Source organism: Seriola dumerili, unplaced genomic scaffold (genome assembly GCF_002260705.1).
Source record: "Seriola dumerili isolate Sdu_G_001 unplaced genomic scaffold, Sdu_1.0 BDQW01000138.1, whole genome shotgun sequence".
In the NCBI taxonomy this organism is placed as follows: domain Eukaryota; kingdom Metazoa; phylum Chordata; class Actinopteri; order Carangiformes; family Carangidae; genus Seriola; species Seriola dumerili.
In genome coordinates, this window is record NW_019174393.1 from 8,300,733 (window position 1) to 8,321,060 (window position 20,328).

The 20,328-nt window shown below is 42.7% G+C and overlaps 1 protein-coding gene across 1 annotated transcript in view; it reads right to left on the reverse strand.

Annotated features, from left to right (window-relative positions):
- Window positions 1-3,398: 3,398 nt before the first annotated feature.
- cacna1c (calcium voltage-gated channel subunit alpha1 C) overlaps window positions 3,399-20,328 on the reverse strand; it is a 187,018-nt gene continuing 170,088 nt past the window's right edge. Inside the window, exons 33-52 of the mRNA XM_022749122.1 lie at window positions 18,514-18,603; window positions 15,423-15,551; window positions 13,797-13,862; window positions 13,330-13,421; window positions 11,827-11,989; window positions 11,457-11,584; window positions 11,254-11,350; window positions 10,721-10,823; window positions 10,328-10,429; window positions 10,022-10,149; window positions 9,598-9,732; window positions 8,168-8,532; window positions 7,866-7,892; window positions 5,426-5,554; window positions 5,186-5,310; window positions 4,961-5,058; window positions 4,704-4,800; window positions 4,362-4,470; window positions 4,073-4,241; window positions 3,399-3,890 (exon numbers count right to left, since the gene is read on the reverse strand). Coding sequence (XP_022604843.1) covers window positions 3,399-3,890; window positions 4,073-4,241; window positions 4,362-4,470; window positions 4,704-4,800; window positions 4,961-5,058; window positions 5,186-5,310; window positions 5,426-5,554; window positions 7,866-7,892; window positions 8,168-8,532; window positions 9,598-9,732; window positions 10,022-10,149; window positions 10,328-10,429; window positions 10,721-10,823; window positions 11,254-11,350; window positions 11,457-11,584; window positions 11,827-11,989; window positions 13,330-13,421; window positions 13,797-13,862; window positions 15,423-15,551; window positions 18,514-18,603 — 2,844 coding nt within the window. The remainder of the gene's footprint in view (window positions 3,891-4,072; window positions 4,242-4,361; window positions 4,471-4,703; window positions 4,801-4,960; window positions 5,059-5,185; window positions 5,311-5,425; window positions 5,555-7,865; window positions 7,893-8,167; window positions 8,533-9,597; window positions 9,733-10,021; window positions 10,150-10,327; window positions 10,430-10,720; window positions 10,824-11,253; window positions 11,351-11,456; window positions 11,585-11,826; window positions 11,990-13,329; window positions 13,422-13,796; window positions 13,863-15,422; window positions 15,552-18,513; window positions 18,604-20,328) is intronic.

Below are 20,328 nucleotides of genomic sequence, written 5' to 3' on the forward strand. Positions count from 1 at the left end.
TACTGTCTTCATGTCACCTCGACTTTGCATCAGGATTGTGCTGGTAACAATAACAATGTTTTCCAGCCAAGTTTTCAGTGGCTAGCATAAATTCTTATATACTTTTTTGTGTTGAATTTATTTCAGTTTGAAATACTATAAAGTCACTGGCATAATGATAATAAATGTGACAGTTGGTAACAATGATGAGATACTGATGTCTGGAATGGGTTTGTTTTTTGGAGAAGATACAATACAGAAGTGAGACCTGTAACTTGTGTAATGCACTGAGGCCTGAGTACCAGACTTGGCTATGGCATACTGTGGCCATACCTTATCCCAAGTGAACCCAAACTATAATCAAGGGACAAACTATAACAGAGAGAGGTCAATCAAAAAATGTCAGCATGCTACCGAGGAGGCATTAGAAAAAAAAAAAGCAACAACAAAAATCACACCAGGAGATCTCCCACGAAACAACTTCCCTCTGACAGTTTTCTGATTTATATCCCCTAATTAATCACATTAACCAAAAAATGATCTTATCAATTATCAGAAAACTCCTGTTTGCTTTATAATTTTCCAGTAATTAGTTTTACCAGTAAATTACATTACAGACAGAAAATGACTTTATCTCTAACAATGTTAATAAGTCAAAATGTTTTGTGGTATGAGCACACCTCAGACAAAGAGATGTGATTTAGAACTCTTGCAGCATCTGTACACCAGCCCTATTAATTCATTTGGAGTTTTTACTATGATTAAATGATGAAATCATGTGATTACGGTGTGTTACAGCTGAGCTATCAGGGCATCGCCCCCCCCTCCCCAGGTCATTCACGGGGCGTCACTGTGGCAGTACAAATTTGGTGCTTCTACCATTCAGAGCAACCATCCATGATGAAGAAAAGCAGCAAATTGCCAAAATGCTTCTTACCTTCTGGCCAAACTGCAATGCCAAAAACTCATCACCACTGTAAACTTAACTGTCACTCTGACCTCGCTGGAGACCTTACGCTTCACCATCTCAGAACAGAAATATAAAGAACAGTTATGCAATTTTCAAAGATAGAGCGGCTTCTGACTCTGCAGCTTGGCTAAAAAGTAAGAACCGTGCTAAAGAAATCACAAAGCTTTGGAAGCATGCCTGTCCATGGTAACCCTGTGTTAAGGAGGCCCATTATCACTCACTCACTCAAACACACACACACACACACACACACACACACACACACACACACACACACACACACACACACACACACACACACCATACTTGTAATGCTACCTTAATTTACTGTCTAGGCTTAAAATCAGCTTTTTAGAATACATAAGTAACCAGTCAAACACAGGCGCACACACACACACACACACACACACACACACACACACACACACACAAACGCATATCCACACTCACACACACACACACACACACACACACACACACACACACACACACACACACACACACACACACACAGACGCATATCCTCACACACATTTTTTTCTCTTCTGGGAAAAATAAATAAATAAATAGATACAATCTGTAAAAGGTGCATACTGATAGAGAGAAAGACCCCCCTTTTAGATACACACGCTATCTCACACTCATACACACACACATCCTGTACTAAAATGCAGACACACACCCGCACGCACAAATATAGTTATACACTTGCACGCAAACTCTACGCCCTGCTTCGATACTTAAAACCTCTTAAAATTCTCCTAAAATAAACCGAGCAAAAATACATTTATAAGACCAGCACCCCGATTGTGCAAACAAATCAAGGATAAATTAAACCAATAACATCATGAATATAAAACAAAATAGTCATGGCTAGCCAGTTTTGCACAATATTGAACTGTTAAATACATAGTGGGCGTGGTCTGTAGAGAAAGTGTGTGGCAGCAAATCCTATAGGATTCCACGCTGAGAGGAAGAGGAGGGTCTTGGAGAAGGAAGTGAGGTTGATTGACGGACAGATCCTGTGTGGATCAACGTCCCGAGTCTGTTTTCTTTTCAATCAGTCACTCCCATTCTCTGCTCCACCCTGCCGTCTCTGTTGCCCTGTTCGACACACACACGCCTTCCCAAGGGCTGAAAAAGCAAAACCCCAGCGATGGAGGGAGAGGGATGGTTGAACAACCAAAGAGGAGGGAGGAAGGAGAGAGGGAGGACTGAGGAACAACGAGGTATGAGGCAGGGGGGCTCGCTGTCTCTGCTTAGCCACCAAATGCTCCTCCCATTTCCTGTTTGGGGCAGGAAGTGGGCGTGGCCAAACAAGGAAAAGCGGCGTAGGAGGCAAAGCCAGATCTAGGTGACATACGAGGTGAGTTTGTCTCTCGTTTATTGACCAGTGGAAAAAAGAGCTGGCTGGCTTCCTGTTGGCCAGAGAGTGTCTCTCTCTGCCCGTGGCCCCCTAGAGCAGCCCTCTTGTGGCTGTTGGTCCATTCCTCAAATCCTTCCCCCCCTTGGCTGGGGGTGGTGTGTCACCTTAATCCCACCCCCAGGCTGGCAGGGCTGTGCTCCAAGGTTCCTTAGCTTTGGAAGAGGAGAAGAAATGAGATTTCAAACAGGGTTTTCCTCGCCCCCCGTTTTACTCAATACAGCGCTTCATCATCAGTGAACCAAGAAGGAGGAGTTGACCTTTGACCTCAAGTGGGTGCGGTCAGATTTTAATCCTTAACTGACCCCCCCACAAGCTGGTCTGCTGTCCCCTACCTGGCTTCATGGCGGCCAGACAAACAACAATAACACAACACCAAAGTAGGCAAAGGAAATGAAAACAATAAACACACTATGTTGACTGCAGGAAGTCTATAAAAGGACATCCTGCCTCTGTTGTTTCCTTTCTACCTTTCCTTCATCCATACTTTCTTTCGTCTAATTTTTGCTTGTCTCTACTTTTCTGCTCTTCACACTTTGAGGACATGATAAAACTGTGAGGCACTTTAGAGACACACTCAGACACGTGTGGAGAACACACGTACACGTATACGTACAAATAGAGAAAATTATAGACCAAACACACACACACACACACACATACACACATCCACATCCACACACACACACACACACACATACACAAGCATACACTCAGATAGTATAGAGTATAGTGTGGTACACTTTACTACAAACATTCACGCACATACAAACTCATATAAACCAACAAAGTTGTAACCAGGTGTTTAAGATTGTGTCACTGGCCGCCATTGTCCAGAGCGGGTACGTCTGGCAGAGAGGCAGACAGTGTGTGTGTGTGCGTGTGTGTGTGTGTGTGTGTGTGTGTGTGTGTGAGGGGTGGGGACAGACAGAGCCAGCCGCGGCGCTGTTACCCAGCACTGACAAGCGTCAGTCTCTGATGATGTCAGAGGGGCCAGTTGGCCGATCAAACCCGTTGAGCAGACTCCTACAAACTCGTCACACACTCCATGTCCTCGTCCTCCAACAGCCCGCTGTTCCTCTGCCGCGCTGCTCCAATCACAACTGAGCTTCTGTGGTGCCCCTCCTCCCTTTCTTCCGCCTCTTCCTCCTCCTCTTCTCGTCCTCTGCCCCCTGCTAGCAGCTCCTGCCGCTCCTCCACAGAGGATGGCCCGTGGATGGAGCCTCTGCTTCCTGCGGCCTCTCCCCCGCCCTCGCTGGGACTCAAGCTGACCACTCGGTCCCTGTGCGTTGCTGCTGCTGCTGTGTGGAAGGGGAGGAGGTTGCCGTTGGGGCTGTGCTGGGAGGTGGAGGAGGTGCTGGATGTGGCGTTTGTGGTGGTGTTGCCGTTGAGAATGTTGTTGGCGGCGTGTTCCATCTCCTCGATGGTCATGTCACAGGCGTCAGCTAACTCGGCTTTGGTCGCCTCGATGAATGATGGGTCCTGAGCGAAATGACCCAAACCCTCTGATATTAGCACCTTGAGAGGGAAATGGGGAAAAAGAGGAATGGAAAAGGGAGGGGTGGAATATGAGAGAAATGGAGGAATGGAGTGAGACAAAAAAGGCTTAATGTAGTTGGAGAAAATGTGAAAGGGTGGTGGTATATTAATGAGGAGAAAGTAACCATCTCCATCCTGTACACACACACACACACACTCACCGCCTCCACCAGACTGCCTGCACTGCCGTGACACAGCGTGCTGGAGTCTTTTCCCAGTAGTGAGGGTACTGTGAGCGACACTGGCCGTGGTGCTCTTTGATTGGACACTGACACGCTGGGGGTGGGACTAGGACTAGGCCCCCGGCTGTTCCCATTACTGTCACTGTACCTAGGGGCAACACATTTGTTTAATAAAAAAAATATGGCACCCATAATATCATTCATATCAACTGTTACTTGGGCTTGCACTGTGACTTGTAGCGGTTCTTGTCTGTGTTCTTAGTCTCACCAGGGCCCACAGTTGACAGAGGGCAGGCTGGTATTGAGCTTTTCATGGGAGTTGGAGCCCTCTAACCTCAGAGAGGGCACTCGCTGGTAGGAGGCATCACTGCCATGAGCTAGAAAAACAAAGATAAGAGAAACAACATTTAAGAGACCACCCAGTCTCAACATGTACAATGACAAAGCTGCAACATGACAAGTGAAACATGCAATTCTTGATTCAACGAACTGTTTTTTTTCATTAAGTTAATGTATGAATGTCCTTGCCGAGGAAATGTGATACAACGTTTTTGCCAGTACTTGACAAACAGCTTTTTGGCCTTTGATGTGTGTACAGGATGCAGTATACCTGTGGGACTGGCTGGAGGTGTAGAGCACAGCCGGCTGAAGAGGGTAGGTGAGTGACTCCTTCTTAGCAGAGGACTCAACCCTGCCACTGCCAGCGCCTGGAGGAGGAGGAGAGAGCAGAGCGAGAGAGTCAGAGAGTAGTAGGGAGGGAGGATTATGTCTGCTGAACTCAGTACGGCTGGGAGTTCAACTTCACATATTACATTTACAACCTGTTTATGTTCATCTAATTGTGTTTTTGACTTTATTATTTTCTACCTGATGATGTACTAGGTGCAAGGGTACAGCCGTCTTCTGGGACACGTCTGGCCTTGACTGTCTCCTGAGACACTCCAGATGGAAGGACGATCTCCGCCCTGACAACCACACCACAAATATACAAATACACAGCATGCACAAATGTGTAAATTAAGTAGGCACTGAATTCATATGAACAGACAATTGGTAGGAAAGATTTTTACCTATGTGTGTGTGTCTACTTACCCAGAGAAGTGGGGCAGAGGAAGACTCTCCTGGGAGACTGCCATCCTCCTCCTCTTCTGTCCTCTACCTCCTCTCCTTCCTCCATGGGAGTCAACTGCTTACACGTGTCATCGTGATACACCAGCCTTATGTGAACACACAGATTCACAAAGAGGAGTTAATGATAAATAAATAATAAATAAAGAAATTTGGACATGCAGGTGATAAAAACGAAATTGTCTGGGTGTTCATCAGCAGTACATGTCAGAGGAGAGCGAGTGGTCATCCTCATGGTACTCCCTGTCCTCGCCATAGCTCTCATCGTAAGTCTCCTCCGTTGACCCCTCCCCTCTTCGTATGATTGGCAGACGGCTGTCACTTGAGTCCGAGCTGCAAACAACCAAGCACACAACCGAAAAAAGCCAACAAACAAACAAAATGAACATAAACACAGACCACAGACGGAAAACAGGTAGACAAATAGGAGGACAGATGTAAACATAAACACACAGAAAAAAAGAAGCAGCTGATTAGCAAAAAACTCAAAGAGGAGCTTATGAGGAGAGACTGAGAAGCCAACTGAGGCTTAACTACTGCATGTAGGAAAAGGAAAGAGGATGAGGGAGAAGAGGAAAAGGCTAGAGGATAAGAAGGAGAAGCAGGTGGAAATCACAACTATTTTGTTAAAGCAAAATGGTAAAAAGCATTAAAGGCAACACCTGGAATATGACAATCTGATAGCACGACTAAGGTGCAGACATCTTTCAAAAACAAAGATCAGGACAGACAAGATGATGACTCGTAGCAGCTAATGCTAATGCTTTTAATGTAGGCCTACTGGGAAATTAAACAGGTGCTTATTATGCTGTTCTCATCATTTAAAACGAGGGCCAATAAAGTCTAAGAAATCAGATGCTGTCTTTTCTACTCATCTCTTATAAAGTGGATGCAATGCTGACATGCTGACCTGGAGAAAATTGTGTTAGCAGAAAACTCAAGACAATCTAACGCTGTGCCAATACTTGTTCTTAGTTGCTAAATTCTTGGTTGACTGTGTGTTTTTTTCCTTAGAAACAAACTCAATCTAAACTCTGTATGTAATCTGTATTAAGATGTATTCTCTTTGTATTGCAAAGATGTCATGTCACCCTTTCTGTCCACATCTATTTCATACTCCAGACTTAAGCTTGAAGGAGACATTCTGACATTTGAATTTTAATCTTTTCTTCTTCACCAGATTGTTTGCCTAAAAGCTACAACATGTCAGCTTCCTGAAACCATCTGTTGATGGTTGTGTTTCAGATTAAGAGTCACAACAAACTGCTTACTTGCTTGTAGTTAGCAGTGCTCATTATTTTTAATGAGGAATACTTACAAATGCAACTATTGTTATTTATTCGTTTTCTGTCACCAGCACATAAACATCTCCTCAGAAGTGCCAGGTGGAGAAAAATAGAATCAAATTTCTAAATGTCAAGATGTCCCTTTAGTCCACAGCTTTTTCAGGGCTCCACAGCAAACTCTGGGTTAGAATAGCATTTGATTAAAACATGACTTAAACTGTTCTGGATGACTTTGTTGAAGCTAACTCCACTTGGGAGCTGGATGGAGGTTATCCTGTCGCTAAATTAAATAAATCAAATGATGCAGTGCAGATGATGCATTGGAAAGCTTATACTTTGCTTTGTCTGTAATGCAGAACTTTAATCTAGGTCACTTACTATCTAAGTAGGAGCATGAGTTAAATTCTCTTGTCTCATTAACTATAACCAAGCAGAACCTAGAAGGAATATAATTCTATTCTTATAGCCTTACCAGTACTATGACTTAAAGTGTCAAGTTTTTCCTGAGGGTGGTGCTAATAGGAAGTCACACAGCTATTAAAATCAGCATGTATCTACTCAAATTTCATGGCTATCTGCCCATTAGATTGATATCTTTGATCTGAGAGCTGCCATGAAGATTTTCACGACACCTTGTCATACACAAAAGTATTGGTCAAGCTCAAATTTCTTAACATTTAAAGCATATTTCATGGAAATATAGGTGCTAATTGTCAAGATAGCCTGCTCTGGACCAGAGTTGGATGGACCAAATGATAAACAGATGGACTGATACACCAACCCTAGTTCCCTGTATCTACTGCCATCACAACACAACTTCAGTTAGCCCAGAGCAGTGTGCTGTGTTTTAACTACGTTTTCAACAATTATACTGCAAACGCAGTGAGCTATTCTACTCAAAACAGCAGATGTCGTTTGAAAGTATGAGCTTTCAGATGTTTCCACATGTTAAAGTTTCAACAGAAATGATGGACAAAGAGCTGACGTTGTGTCTAACCCAGACCTGCCTTAAAATACAATAAAACATAGGAGCCCTCGATAGGAAAAGTTTGGCCACGTTGCACCAAACAGTCTATCTATGGCTTTGGGAGCAGAGTTTATAGTAGCAGCATGTAGCCTGGCTTTTTGCTATAGCAACTAAAGCATTATGTGCATGGCAACAAGTGTCACTACAGCACCGTGACAGCTATGCCATTTTGTATAGCATTATGAAAACCTTTTTACACTCACTTAGGGGACTAACACAACACTCATACGCACACACATACACACACACACACACACACACACACACACACACACACACACACACACACACACACACACACTCTTTTTCTCTCTGTCCCCTGGCAACATACCGCATGAGGTTGTCATAAAAACACGTCCTGCTTGCCACCAGAAACAAAAGATGGGGAAAGAGAGAAGGAAGGAAAAAGAAAGTGAAGGCCATAGAAGAACCAATTATGTCCATACTGAAATGTCATGTTGTTTATTATGTTAGCTAGCTGGATAAATATCTGTAATGGTGGTCAGGAAGTGAAACAAACAATAATTCTTGTCTCAATTCAAAGAGTAGGTAAGAGTGAAATAAAAGACTCAAAAACACTGCTTATATAATAGAAAATCCTCAGATGTAACCTGCTACCTGACCTGTACTCACCTCTTTGGAGGAAAGCACCACGCAGATCTTGGCAGCAGGATGGGGGTGAGTGGCTGTCCTGTGTGCCCATCCACAGTGCTTATAGACGGGCTTGGGAATCGGCTGATGCCCTGGGTTGCCACCCCAGCCATGCCGGTGTTGTTGGCATTGTTTATGTTGGCGTTGGAGCCTGATGAGGAGTAAGAGGAAGGGGTGAAAGTGGTCGAGTCCATGAGCTTCTCGTGGGACGGGCTTTCGCCTTCGCAAGGTGAGCCCTTCTGGCTGATATGCAAGGGACGCTGGGTAGTGAAGGACTGTGGGAAGGACCCGCGGCCATCACTCTGGTTGTAGTAGTTGACATGGTTGCCGAATAACCCACCCGTACGCTGTGACGTGAGAGGAGAGAGGGCAAAATATAAGTAAGGGAGAGAAAGATGGAGACGCAGAAAGGTGAAACGAGATGGGAAGAGAAGAGAAGAGAAGAGAAGAGAAGAGAAGAGAAAACGAGAACAGAGGAAAAATACAGGGAGTTAAAATAATGCTTAGTCGAAATCTCTTTATATCTTACTACACTCAGAATTATGACTGTCACATTCACTGCTGACAGCAACAAAACTTTACTCAGCCATGATGAATATGCAAAGCAAAGACCTTTTGTGACAAACCAAGGAGAGGTATTATTTGCAATGTATCCAAACGACATTCAAGATTTATTTTGAACAGATGAAATCCTTGACATAGAGCCATAATGATGAAACTGAATGCATCAGACACTAAATTTTGCTCTAAAATCTCAATATTGTTTAATATAAGTTAACTACAAGAGGATTGGTCTGATTTTAATTCCTATTCAGATAGTTATTGTTTCTCAAAACTAAGTAGAGCCACCTATTTTAGTTTATCTCTGTTACCTATTATATTCAAATGTAACAAAATACTGTGGCAAACAAAGCGGAGCATATGAATGTAGCAATGACGGTGAAAATGGAAAGCTGGTAACTAGCTTAACTCACCCTCTCAGCAAAGTCGTAGTAGAAGATCTGTCTGTGTGTGTGTGTGTGTGTGTGTGTGTGTGTGTGTGTGTGTGTGTGTGTATGTGTGTGTGAGGCCTACAGTTCCAGTGCTCAATTATTTGATGCAATATTACTGTGTGTTTGATTTAACGGTTTTGTTTCGTAAAATAATATTGTGTTTGTAATTTGTGGTTCATTCACAACCCAAATGATGACAAATCCCAAAATTTCCAGTATCTGCAGCGACTGGAAGCCAAGCTACAGTATGTGGTGGAAAATGAGGCTTTTTGATCCTCTGAGCACATGCAAGCATGTATGTGTATGTGCATGAAGCAATAATGTGGCTTCAAGCTGGACGCTGATCATCTCTCGCTCTCTCTCTCTCTCTCTCTCTCTCTCTCTGGAGAGTGAGTGAGGGTGTGTGTATCCGACCTTTACCCTGAAGATATCGTCCTCGGATGCAGCCGACACGGGCTCCTTCAGGCCTTTATCCAGCTCCTCCTCCACTGTCAGGTCTCCAGAGATGGCCCTCCGAATCTCTGGTCCAATATCATGCAACGTCCGCAGGCCCGCCTACGCACAGACCAAACACCACAAAGTGTTGCACTTATCATGGAATAACACAGTGACCCACACGTCTATTTTGCTGTCAAAACCCTGAAACACAGCCTCTGTATTTCTGTAGTTCTTTAGTTCACAACAAGAAGCCTCCTACATACACTAACCCCCCTCCCCCACTTCTTTAATCATTTCGCGATCGCAGTCACAATTTCAAAACTCTACCACTGAAAGTCCTGGCAATGTATTAAATATGTACAGATTTATGAGCAAGAGAAAACAAAACTCCTGCGTGTTTGTTTACCTGCAGAGAGAGGGCAGTTTTGGGGGGCACCTTGGCTACCAGCCCTTGTTCTTTCCTCTTCTTAAACTTGCGGAAATATTCCTGGATGAGGAAGGTAGCGTAGAACTTCCCGACTGTTACCTCATCATCTGCAAGAAATAAACATATCATAATTAGGATAGGCTAATACTTCAAATACTGGAATCACAGTGTGTAGTGTAATGACAATTGAAAATGTTCACCTTTTCAATATTTGTGCTTATTGTTAGATAGAATTTAGATGAGCTAAATTCCAGACTATGAAGCTGTGTTGCAGAGGGTACATACCACCAGCAGGGGGCACTACTTGATCCAAGAGCTTCATGCTGGTTCTCTTCCAGATCTTCTTCACTATTGCCCTCAGCTCCTCATTGGCCTGTTCCAGGTTACCTTCACACAAACGAACAATGTACATACTCTAGGTTCAAAGTAGTATTTTCAACGTAGCATACCACATTAGCACACAGCCTGGCCAGTGTTAAAGCCTCAGCACAAGCAGGCTTCTGACCAGAAGGTTACTGGTTTGAAAACCTGGATGGGGAAAAAGCTCTCAACAGCGCAGAGGCATAAAAACACGGGCAAGATGGCATTACATTTAATTAAATAACATATGACCTGTACATATGATGTGCCCACCATTGTGTATTTGTGTGTTTGTTCATGTGTGTGTGTTTCCGTTACCTTCTGTCTTAATCCTGAGTGCGGTTCTGACCAGGGCAAACAGTGTGGCGTTGAACATCACTGTTCCATCGCTGTTCAGAGGCATGTTCATTGACACCAGACGCTACATGAGATGACACACACACACACACACACACACACACACACAGTGAAACACATTCACACAAAATTCTCAATTAATAAAATGATGCACAGGTAAATTTCCCACTCAGATGCCAATATATACTGTCAGCTAGCAATCTGTTAACACCAAGCAGACAGTAGTTTGACTTTATGGACAATATTTTCTCTACATGTACGATCTGTTGTCAGTGTGCCACTTGACTCATTGTGGAAGAGTTTATCAGGTGTCTATATGTCATTACATAAACATTTTTTTGTATATTAATCATTCATGGCAAACAGCCTTAATTCTGCACAAAAACAGTAGGAGAATACATTTGGAATACTCAAATTTAAGTCTCTAAACATTACTACAGCTCTGCAACTCTCAGACCATGTTTAGGAATTTGTGGGACTGTGTGTGTATTTACTTTGCAGGCCACCCTGTGGGGACAAAGCTTTCCAAAGCCGAGCGGAGGCTGGATTCTCCGGAGCAGAGTCACCACATCAAGGTGCTTTATCCTCCCCCTGAATACAGCACAGATGTCACATTACAGAGACTCTCGACACAACCTCTGCTAATGAAAGTATCATTACTCTGATGACACACTTGGTCAGTTCTCTGTAGACTTACTTAGCTTCTGGGTCATATTCAGCCCAGATCCTCTTGAATTCGTCCAGATGATGCGGCCCCAGGATCGACCAGTCACGTGTCAGGTAGTCAAAGTTGTCCATGATGACAGCCACAAACAGGTTGATGATCTGGGGAAAATCAATGTAATCCATTAGAGATTGCTTGTTTCCAATTATAACTTCTAACGTCATTCAGTGAATTACTATAAAATCTACTTAATGTAAAACTGAATGTAACAGAGACAAAGTCAAAACCTAGTATATTGCTGGACTGCGTCATAGGCTATTTGCATTCTGCCTGGTGTCAGCCGGTTTCAGCTTCACTGTTACAGTAAAAATGTAAATCTTTCTCATACTGTCTCTGAACTCACCAGGAAGGCACAGAGCATGTAGAAGCTGACAAAGTAAATGATGGCAAACTGGCTGCCACAGTCTTCATTGGTCGTGCTGTTCTCGTTGGTTGAGCCCTTCTCACACGGCCGATTGGGCGAGCACGCCAGCATGATCTCCTGCCACGCCTCGCCTGTTGCACATCTGACAGACGCACACATGCACGCACACGCCCACACGGATATGCACACAGATCGACACAAATATGCATGCAGAAAAGACGCGCACATATAGATACACCAAAGAAACATGTAGAGGCACACACATGCATAGATGCGCACATGTGGGCATCAGCGTACCAGCATGGAGTCACATGTGCATTTATGCATTGACACACACATGCATGGATGTGTGCGCGTATGCATATAAGCACACAAGCGTATAGTAACACACATAGGTACAAAGACAAAAAGAGGGAGAGATACACACATAAACACAAGTGTTAGAGCGTGAGCAGCATAAAAAAGGTTATTCATGTCCTGATACACTGAATTTACAGAGCAAGAAAGAAAATATTTGTTATTTCATTGAACTGTAGATTTCAGACTTCAGTGCTATTAAGCTTTTCAACTCTATTTTTTGCAATCATTTTGGTGGGGTTTGCTACTATCTATCTATTAGTTAGATAGATTAGATTTTAAATATGTAGTAGCAGACATGAAGTATCCAAGTCTCTCTGAACAGAAGCTGAATACTATGAAATATTCCATGAAGGGGACAGTCCAGAATCTGACAGGATAGAAATGGTGCGTTTTATTGTTTTATGGCAAAACTTTTACAAAAACATCAAATCATTTTAAAATGCGTACTACTGAATTATATGTGATCCATCTTTTCAGTTTCTGTGTTTTTTTTTTGTTCCCTGCATGGAATCTTACCATCGCCGCAACCACATGGGACAGAGAGGTTTCTGGGAGTGGATTCAGGCAGTTAAATGTATTATCAGTTGAGTCCTGTGATGATTGTGCAGAAGGTGTCCTCCTCAGTGGACCACAATACTTTGTGGTAAAGCAACTTCAAGTTTACAACATTAGCTAACTATTGAACATGGAGGTGGACAGGGTTTGGACGCCGCTGAAGATGCTGAGTAACTGGTGAATCTACATCAGATCATTGGTGATATTATGGGGATGACTTCTACATATTTAAAGCTGGAGCCTTGACAGTAACATGGTCTCATAGCACAAACTGACAGAACATTTTCGCACAGAATCAACTAAAGTTACAGCTTGACACTTACAGACACCTTGGCATTTAATTAAACCACTGTCATAAAGTGATAAGCTCTAATGTAAAAATATACAAAACCTTTCAGGGTAAATGAAAGGGAGAAATAGAAGAGAATGATAATACCGAGAGTGCAGAAGATGTTTATTTGAATCCATGAACAAAGAGTAGATATTTAGAGAAATGGGAAGGAGGAAGATGAGGGAGGAACAGCACAAACTTATGATGATGATGAACAGGGTAGTAATCTTCCTCACCTGAAGAGCAGCAGCACAGCCTGAGGGAACGTCTGGAAATTGTTGTTCCTGTTGATCTGCGTGTTATCCTGCAGCGCTATCTTACCAAACATCTGCACAAGAGGGAAGTAAGTAGTCACAGCACACAGCATAGGATGTCAGCGTTGACAAGAGGAAGTCAATCAGAATTAGAGGCCAACTGTCCCCAGCAAATCAAATCAAAGTGTCTCCCGCTCATCATCACTGACACAAACTATACAACAGCTTGTGGAAGAGACAGAAGGACAGACAGACAAAGACAGTAACTACATATCAACAGCTAGAGGGGGAAGAAAAGTGGAGAAGAGGAGGACGATGTGACCAAACAGGAGCTGTAGATGACAAGACTCCAGGAGGACAGACACAGGACGAAAGGCTTGCTAAAGGAGAAATGAAGAGAGAAGAAAACAAGACAGGCGGGGAAACACGGGAACAAAACGACCGCTTACCTGCATGCCGATGACAGCGTATATGAAGAATAGCATCACTATAAGCAGAGCTACGTAGGGCAGAGCCTGAAGAGGAGAGAGACACATCAGTGACACGTTGTCTACATTGAATATCCTGCACCTAGGCTGGAGTTCATTCACTTTCATTCAAATCTCACACATCCAATTCGTCTACAGCTGATTTAAGAGATAATTGCTAAAAAAAAAAAAAAGTGTTGATTCAATTCACACATCAATTTGATAGTTTTTAGGTTTTCAGATTAGCAGGGGCAATATGAAAAATATTTTGCTACTATATGAAATGAAAGTGAACTGATCTGCAGCCCTGTGTGGCACAACACCAAAAACAATCCAGGACAAATCATCTGACTTCAGAGTGAAAAACCTCAGTAAAATACAAACTGCTCTCTGAGTTTAGTCAGGAGACCAGTCCCAACATATTGTACATGAACCAAACATGGCAGGAACAAGTTTGTCTTCTATATTTACACACCTGGTCAACTGTGTGGAACTGAGCTCCTGGCTAATTTTGCCCTTGTGCCTGGGAGAGCAGGACCAAATCATGACAGATAAATGAAAAACTAAGTTAATATGTAAACCACTGATATATGAAAGAGTGATAAAGGACACAGTAAGATTTAAAAAGCTTATTTGTGTTAAGTACAGTAACATTTTCACAACCTTTCATGATTATAAACTTGAGAACCATGAATCTGGTTTTTGCTGTATCGCCAATGTTTCAAATTTCACTGAATGCACTATTGCATGAAGTGGCCCGTCTCAGCTAACACAAGAGAGAGAGCAGATTATTTTCATGTCCCCATAACTCTCTATCAAATGATTTCATTTTTTGGTGGAGTGCTTTGTTAAACTTAACTACTGCTTAACCCGCCTAAAGGGAATGGTGAGCTCTCAGGGGTTAGTTGTAGGGTGTTCGAGAGTAAAAAGAGTAGAAGAAGAAGAAGATATGGAGAAAGACGAGAAGAGACAGGAGAGGGGGACTGGTGATTAAGGTTTTTGAGTTCCTGCCTGTTTCCCAACTTCATGTCCCTACGTCCCACCCTGCCTCTGAGACTCCTAAACCTCCTCTCCGTTACCTCACACCTTCCCTCTTTCTTTCCCTCCTCCCCCATCATATTGTAGGTAAACAGACAAAACACTCATGTGTCCCATCCGCCTGACCTCCTCAACAAGTAGGAGGTGGAGATGAGGAGGGATGAGGCAAGGAAAGGAAAGGTGGCTTGTGAGACTCCACTAGGCTGGATTTACACAAGAACAAGGACATTTTAACTCCATGTGACTCAGATCTGAAATTACAAGATTCATATTTATAAACATTAAATGAGTCTACTCTGAGTTAATTATGCATATAATCGCCTTGTTGAAAGTAGGACATTGTAACACCTGCAACTGGCATACAGTCTTCAAAATCACTTTCACTAGATCATAAAATCTGTTAAAAACTGTTCTGGGGTCAGTTTGGGGCCTAGTTTAAATAGAACTATGGTCTCCAAATCAGGGCATCAGGGTCACATTAGGGTTAAAGCACCACTTTTCCTCTGCCATTTATGTCCTGTGTAAACCCAACCCCCTGCTCTAGCATGTTGTGTCCGGTTCTCCCCTCACTTGGAAGGATTTGATGAAGGTCCACAGCAGGGTCCGAATCCCTTCCCCGCGAGACAGCAGCTTCACCAGCCTCATCACGCGGAACAGCCGGAAGAAGGTGATGGAGATCCTGGCGTTCTCTTCAGAGTTCTGCAGTCCCTTTTGGTGGGGTTTGGTGTTTTTTTTTTTTTTTTAAGAAAAAACACAGGACGCATGGGGACACATGCAGATAGCCAAGGGAGGGAAACACACACACACACATTCACACACATGGGTAAAAATGATCATACAAACACACAAACACGCACACAGACATATGTGGAAATGCAGACGTACAAACATTTGTATGCATATTCCCACCCACACGTACATGTGGATGTAAATATACATGACACACACACACACACATGCACGCACGCACGCACGCACGCACGCACGCACGCACACACACACACACACACACACACACACACACACACACACACACACACACACTGAATTAATAAATGGAAATCTGCGTCCTACAAAATCCCATCAAAATCAACTGACAAAAGAGATCTGGGAGAGAATCGGGCAATCATGCTTATTTTTGTGGCTTCATGGAAAAATCACTTGGCAACAAAGAGATCAACAGATCAACTGCCCCTGTTTCTCCTTATAAACTGGATATGTCCAACCATCAGACAAGTCAAAGTTACTTTACAGTGATCACATTAAAGGAAGCTAATTGAAACATCTAAAACCAAAACAGCTTCTCTGGTTCTTGAAGTCACAACACTCTGCTGTTCCTTCTACCTCACCTCATTAGTGTCACAATAATGGTGACAAAAGAATTCTCGGTTGTTGTTTCCATATCCAATTACAGGCCAACCCAGCGTTGCAATGACATTTATCAAATAAGCATTAAAACACTTTATGATCCCCTGAAGAAAATCATGTAGCGGAGATGAAGGATTTGGTTATTCTGCACCAGTATGGACTAAAATTCTAATAACTGAGACTGGGCCAGAAAGACTTCCACTGATGGAGGTAAGCTCTTCCATAAATCACTGATAACAATTCAAAACAGATACAGTACAAAAATCCTAGCCTGCAGGCAGACTCCTGTTTCAATAAATCATGCAGGCAGGCTAATTGTTTGTCTGCCACAAAGAAACTGGCCACCTGGAGAAACAATCCAAAGGTGACGTTCAGGTAAAGATAGAGATAAAGATAAAGATAAAGATATACTGCCCACTGCCAGGTACAAAATTATAATTTCATGGGTGGCAAATCTCTTCATCTCTACCTTCTGTTTACTAGATCTTCTAGAAACTGTATTTACCCACGCAATCCTTTTATTTGCAGAGCCTCTTGCTATGAACATAAAATATTTTGCCTCTCAAGGCATTTAAAGAATCCATTATTTGGTATACTTCAAAATAAGCCTGATCAAAGTTCTTAGGCACAAGGTTGAGAGACACTGTAGCTTTCTAACTGTCTACTGTCCCAGAAGTCATCCACAGGAAATAACTCTGTGATGAAATATTCAGCCATCTTGCTGAGTGCTATTCTAATACAGATTTATTTATTTATGATGCTGCTCCTCGTTCTCTGGGACAAAAAGACGGAATAACAAAGGCAACATCAGGATCTGTGTAAAGCACAATGCAGTTAATACAGCAGCTAAGAACCCGGTGTGTTATTCACAATTACATCACAAACAGCTGATTAATCATTTCAGGTCAAAGACACCAGTTCATACAGGTACCAAACCATCAGCAACTATAACAGCTATGCAAAAAATAACAAGGAAAAAACCTCCACACAAATACACCACTATATAATAGAAATTACTTAACCGCATACAATGCAGCATTTCTACCATGACAATATAACCAGCACGGCGCCATATTACACGTCTTCACTGTAATAATTAAGTGAGACCCAAAAAGCACAACATCAACCTCTCTGACCTGTGAATCTTTTTTTGCCATTTGTGTTTTTCCAAGAAGCCATCAATTCTTAATGCTAATCCCACAGAGAATACACAGTTTGCTCCGAATAAGAACTTGCCATTCTCCACACATCTTACTGCAGTTTGGGATAACAGATATCACATGTTACTTTTCAACAGAATCTGGTTTTCCAAGATGATGAACAGAAATCAAAGTTTAGGAAATTCATTACACAAATTTGACCTTTCTATAATTCTGGGATAATAACACTGAGGTGCTTTTAACAGGGAGAAGTCACATATTTCTGCTGTAGTGTTGACAAGTAACTTTAAGACATGAGTTGTCCCAAACTCCACTGACAGATATGCGGAAAATGACACACAGTTCTGAGGAGTGTAAATCAAAATTTTGTACTGCATGTAATACCACAACTGGACCACAGTGGGCACCATTGTACCATTGAGAGAGTGGGGGCAGTGAGCGGGAGAGATACAGTGACAGTAAGTGTAACAGAGAAAGAGAGAGAGACTGAAGATGAAGAATAGTTTGAATTACTAAGAGACATCCAAACAAATAGACTGACTCACAGACAGGCAGATAGGTAAAGAGATCGATAGACAGATAGATAGATAGATAGATAGATAGACAGACAGATAGATAGATAGATAGATTGATAGATAGATAGATACATAGATAGATAGATACATAGATGGCAGGCCAGTGGAGAAGAGTGGAAGAAAGAGAGACAGCGTGATAGCATGACCACAATGGCTTGCATCAATGACGAACGACTAAAGATACCAAACCCATAAGGGAAGGGATAGCAGATTGCAAGCCATGGGGGAGGTGGGGGCAGCGGGCGCCATGGCAACAATAATAGCCACTCAAGGAAAAGTCACAAGACTCCAGTTAAACAACGTCTACACAATACAGTGTCCTTCACCATACATATATATGAAGACGTAAAAAGTACAAAGAACAGCTATATAAATGTTACTCTGGACATGCTGCAGATGAAAGCAGGAGCGACAGAGAGGAGATGACAGGACCAATGAGAAGCCAAAAGTTTTGGATCATACCATGGATGGCGTAGCAGAAGGAGGGATGTAAGGATGGAGGGATGGAGGGATGATGGAGGAGGTAGGGAGGCGGACGAGGTTACCGTCGGAGCGTACCATTGGCCTTACCACAGGGGGGTGAGAGGAGGAAGAGGAGGAGGAGGAGGGCGAAGAGGAGGAGGACGAGGACGAGGAGGAGTCAGCTGGCTTTAAGGAAAGGCAACAAAGATCAGCACCAGAGCAGCGCCTTGCTGTGTGTGTGTAGGTGTGCGTGTGTGTGTCACCGTGCATGTAGGTGTGTGTTTTTATGTGAAAAGTAGTAAGAATTTCACACTTGCCCAGGCTAACCACCAGGCTAGTGAGAGTTCAGTCTCTGATTAACCATCACATGGTGAGAAGGTAAAGAAAACATAATTTCATCTGGGCCAGGAGGGAGATTTCTGTAAGATTTTACTACATATAGAGACTGGCCTCATCCTCTGTGAGGACCTCATCAGACTCAATCACTTATCAAAATACTAGAAGATTGAAACATGAAGGAATATTGGGAAAATTCTGCCCCACGCCTTAAGGGCCAAAATAATGAATGGGGGTTGAGGCAGCCACTGAGGGGGAAAAAGCTGACTGTTTACGTGTCTATGTGCAGCATTTATATGTTTTACCCATGTCATGTGAGCTCATGGATCTCTGTGTATGTTGGGATAGAGTGGCTGTTCTGTAGCTATCTGTTTTTCTTTCTGCCAGCTGAAGGTACAGTATAGTAACAGTGGTTGAAGCTAAGGCTACATTTACCAAATGCATCTTGGCATTTAAGGAGAATTCCTGCTTTGACAATGTGTTGTTCAGTCCCTTCTTTGACCTGAGAATAGTCAAGACCCAAAAGAAGTTAGAGCAGTTTGGACCTTGTGAAATAATGATGTGATGTACCTTCGTTTATGTATGTTGTTGTGGCCCAGTAATTGTCAGTTACTCAGACCATAACTTTAATCTACTCTCAGGTCAAAGAGGCATCAGAATACCACAATAAAAAACAGGAAGTTAAGATCATCTCAGTCAGTTCCACTGATGATAAAGATGATTTTGGATGCTTTTGGAAATCGTAGCCCAGAGGTATTTAAATAACATCAAGGAGCACAAAGATAGCATATTGTAGGGAGACACCCACTGGTCTTCCCTGCTATTGCAACATCTTAGACTGCTGGGGGTGATAGATCAACTAGTAGTTTAATCTATGACTCGGGAGCTGTTCATTCTGCTTTGGTATTGGCCCTGTTACAATACCTTACCACAAAGAAAGTGGAAAGAAAGCAAAAAAGAGGGAAAGGGAAAGTATCCAGGAAAAAAATTAAAGAAAATTAAAAATTCAATAAAGAAATTAAGAATCTAGAAAAGTTGAACAAAGAAGGAAAGCAAACGAGAGAAGGATGGAATTTGAGAGGGTGAGCTTATAACAAAGAAAAAAGGAAAGGAAGGAAGGAAGGAAGGAAGGAAGGAAGGAAAGAGAAGGAATGAGGCATTTAAAGGAATTCTAACAGGGCCATACACATACTTTTATGGTCACACATAGAGATGATGTACATAGAGTAACAGGTTACTTAATTTATATTTACTATTATTTACCAATACACTTGTGTATTAGAAACATTTACTCTACACCACTTCTCTAACTGACCAGGAACCAGGACACTGACAATTTGCTGATTTCAAGATTTTACAAAGAGAGGAGTCGCTAAGAAAGCCTGAGGAGAGTGTGTGTATGTGTGTATGTGTGTGTGTATGTGTGTGCGTGTGTGTGTACAAGTCTGAAGAAGTGAGGTGCATTATGGTGTGAAGGGGAGGGAAGGAAAACTGTGGGAAGGAAGGACAGAAGGAAGTGGGGAAGGAAACAGTGATGGATAAAGGGAAGACAGATGTGCAGGAAGGAAGGAAGGA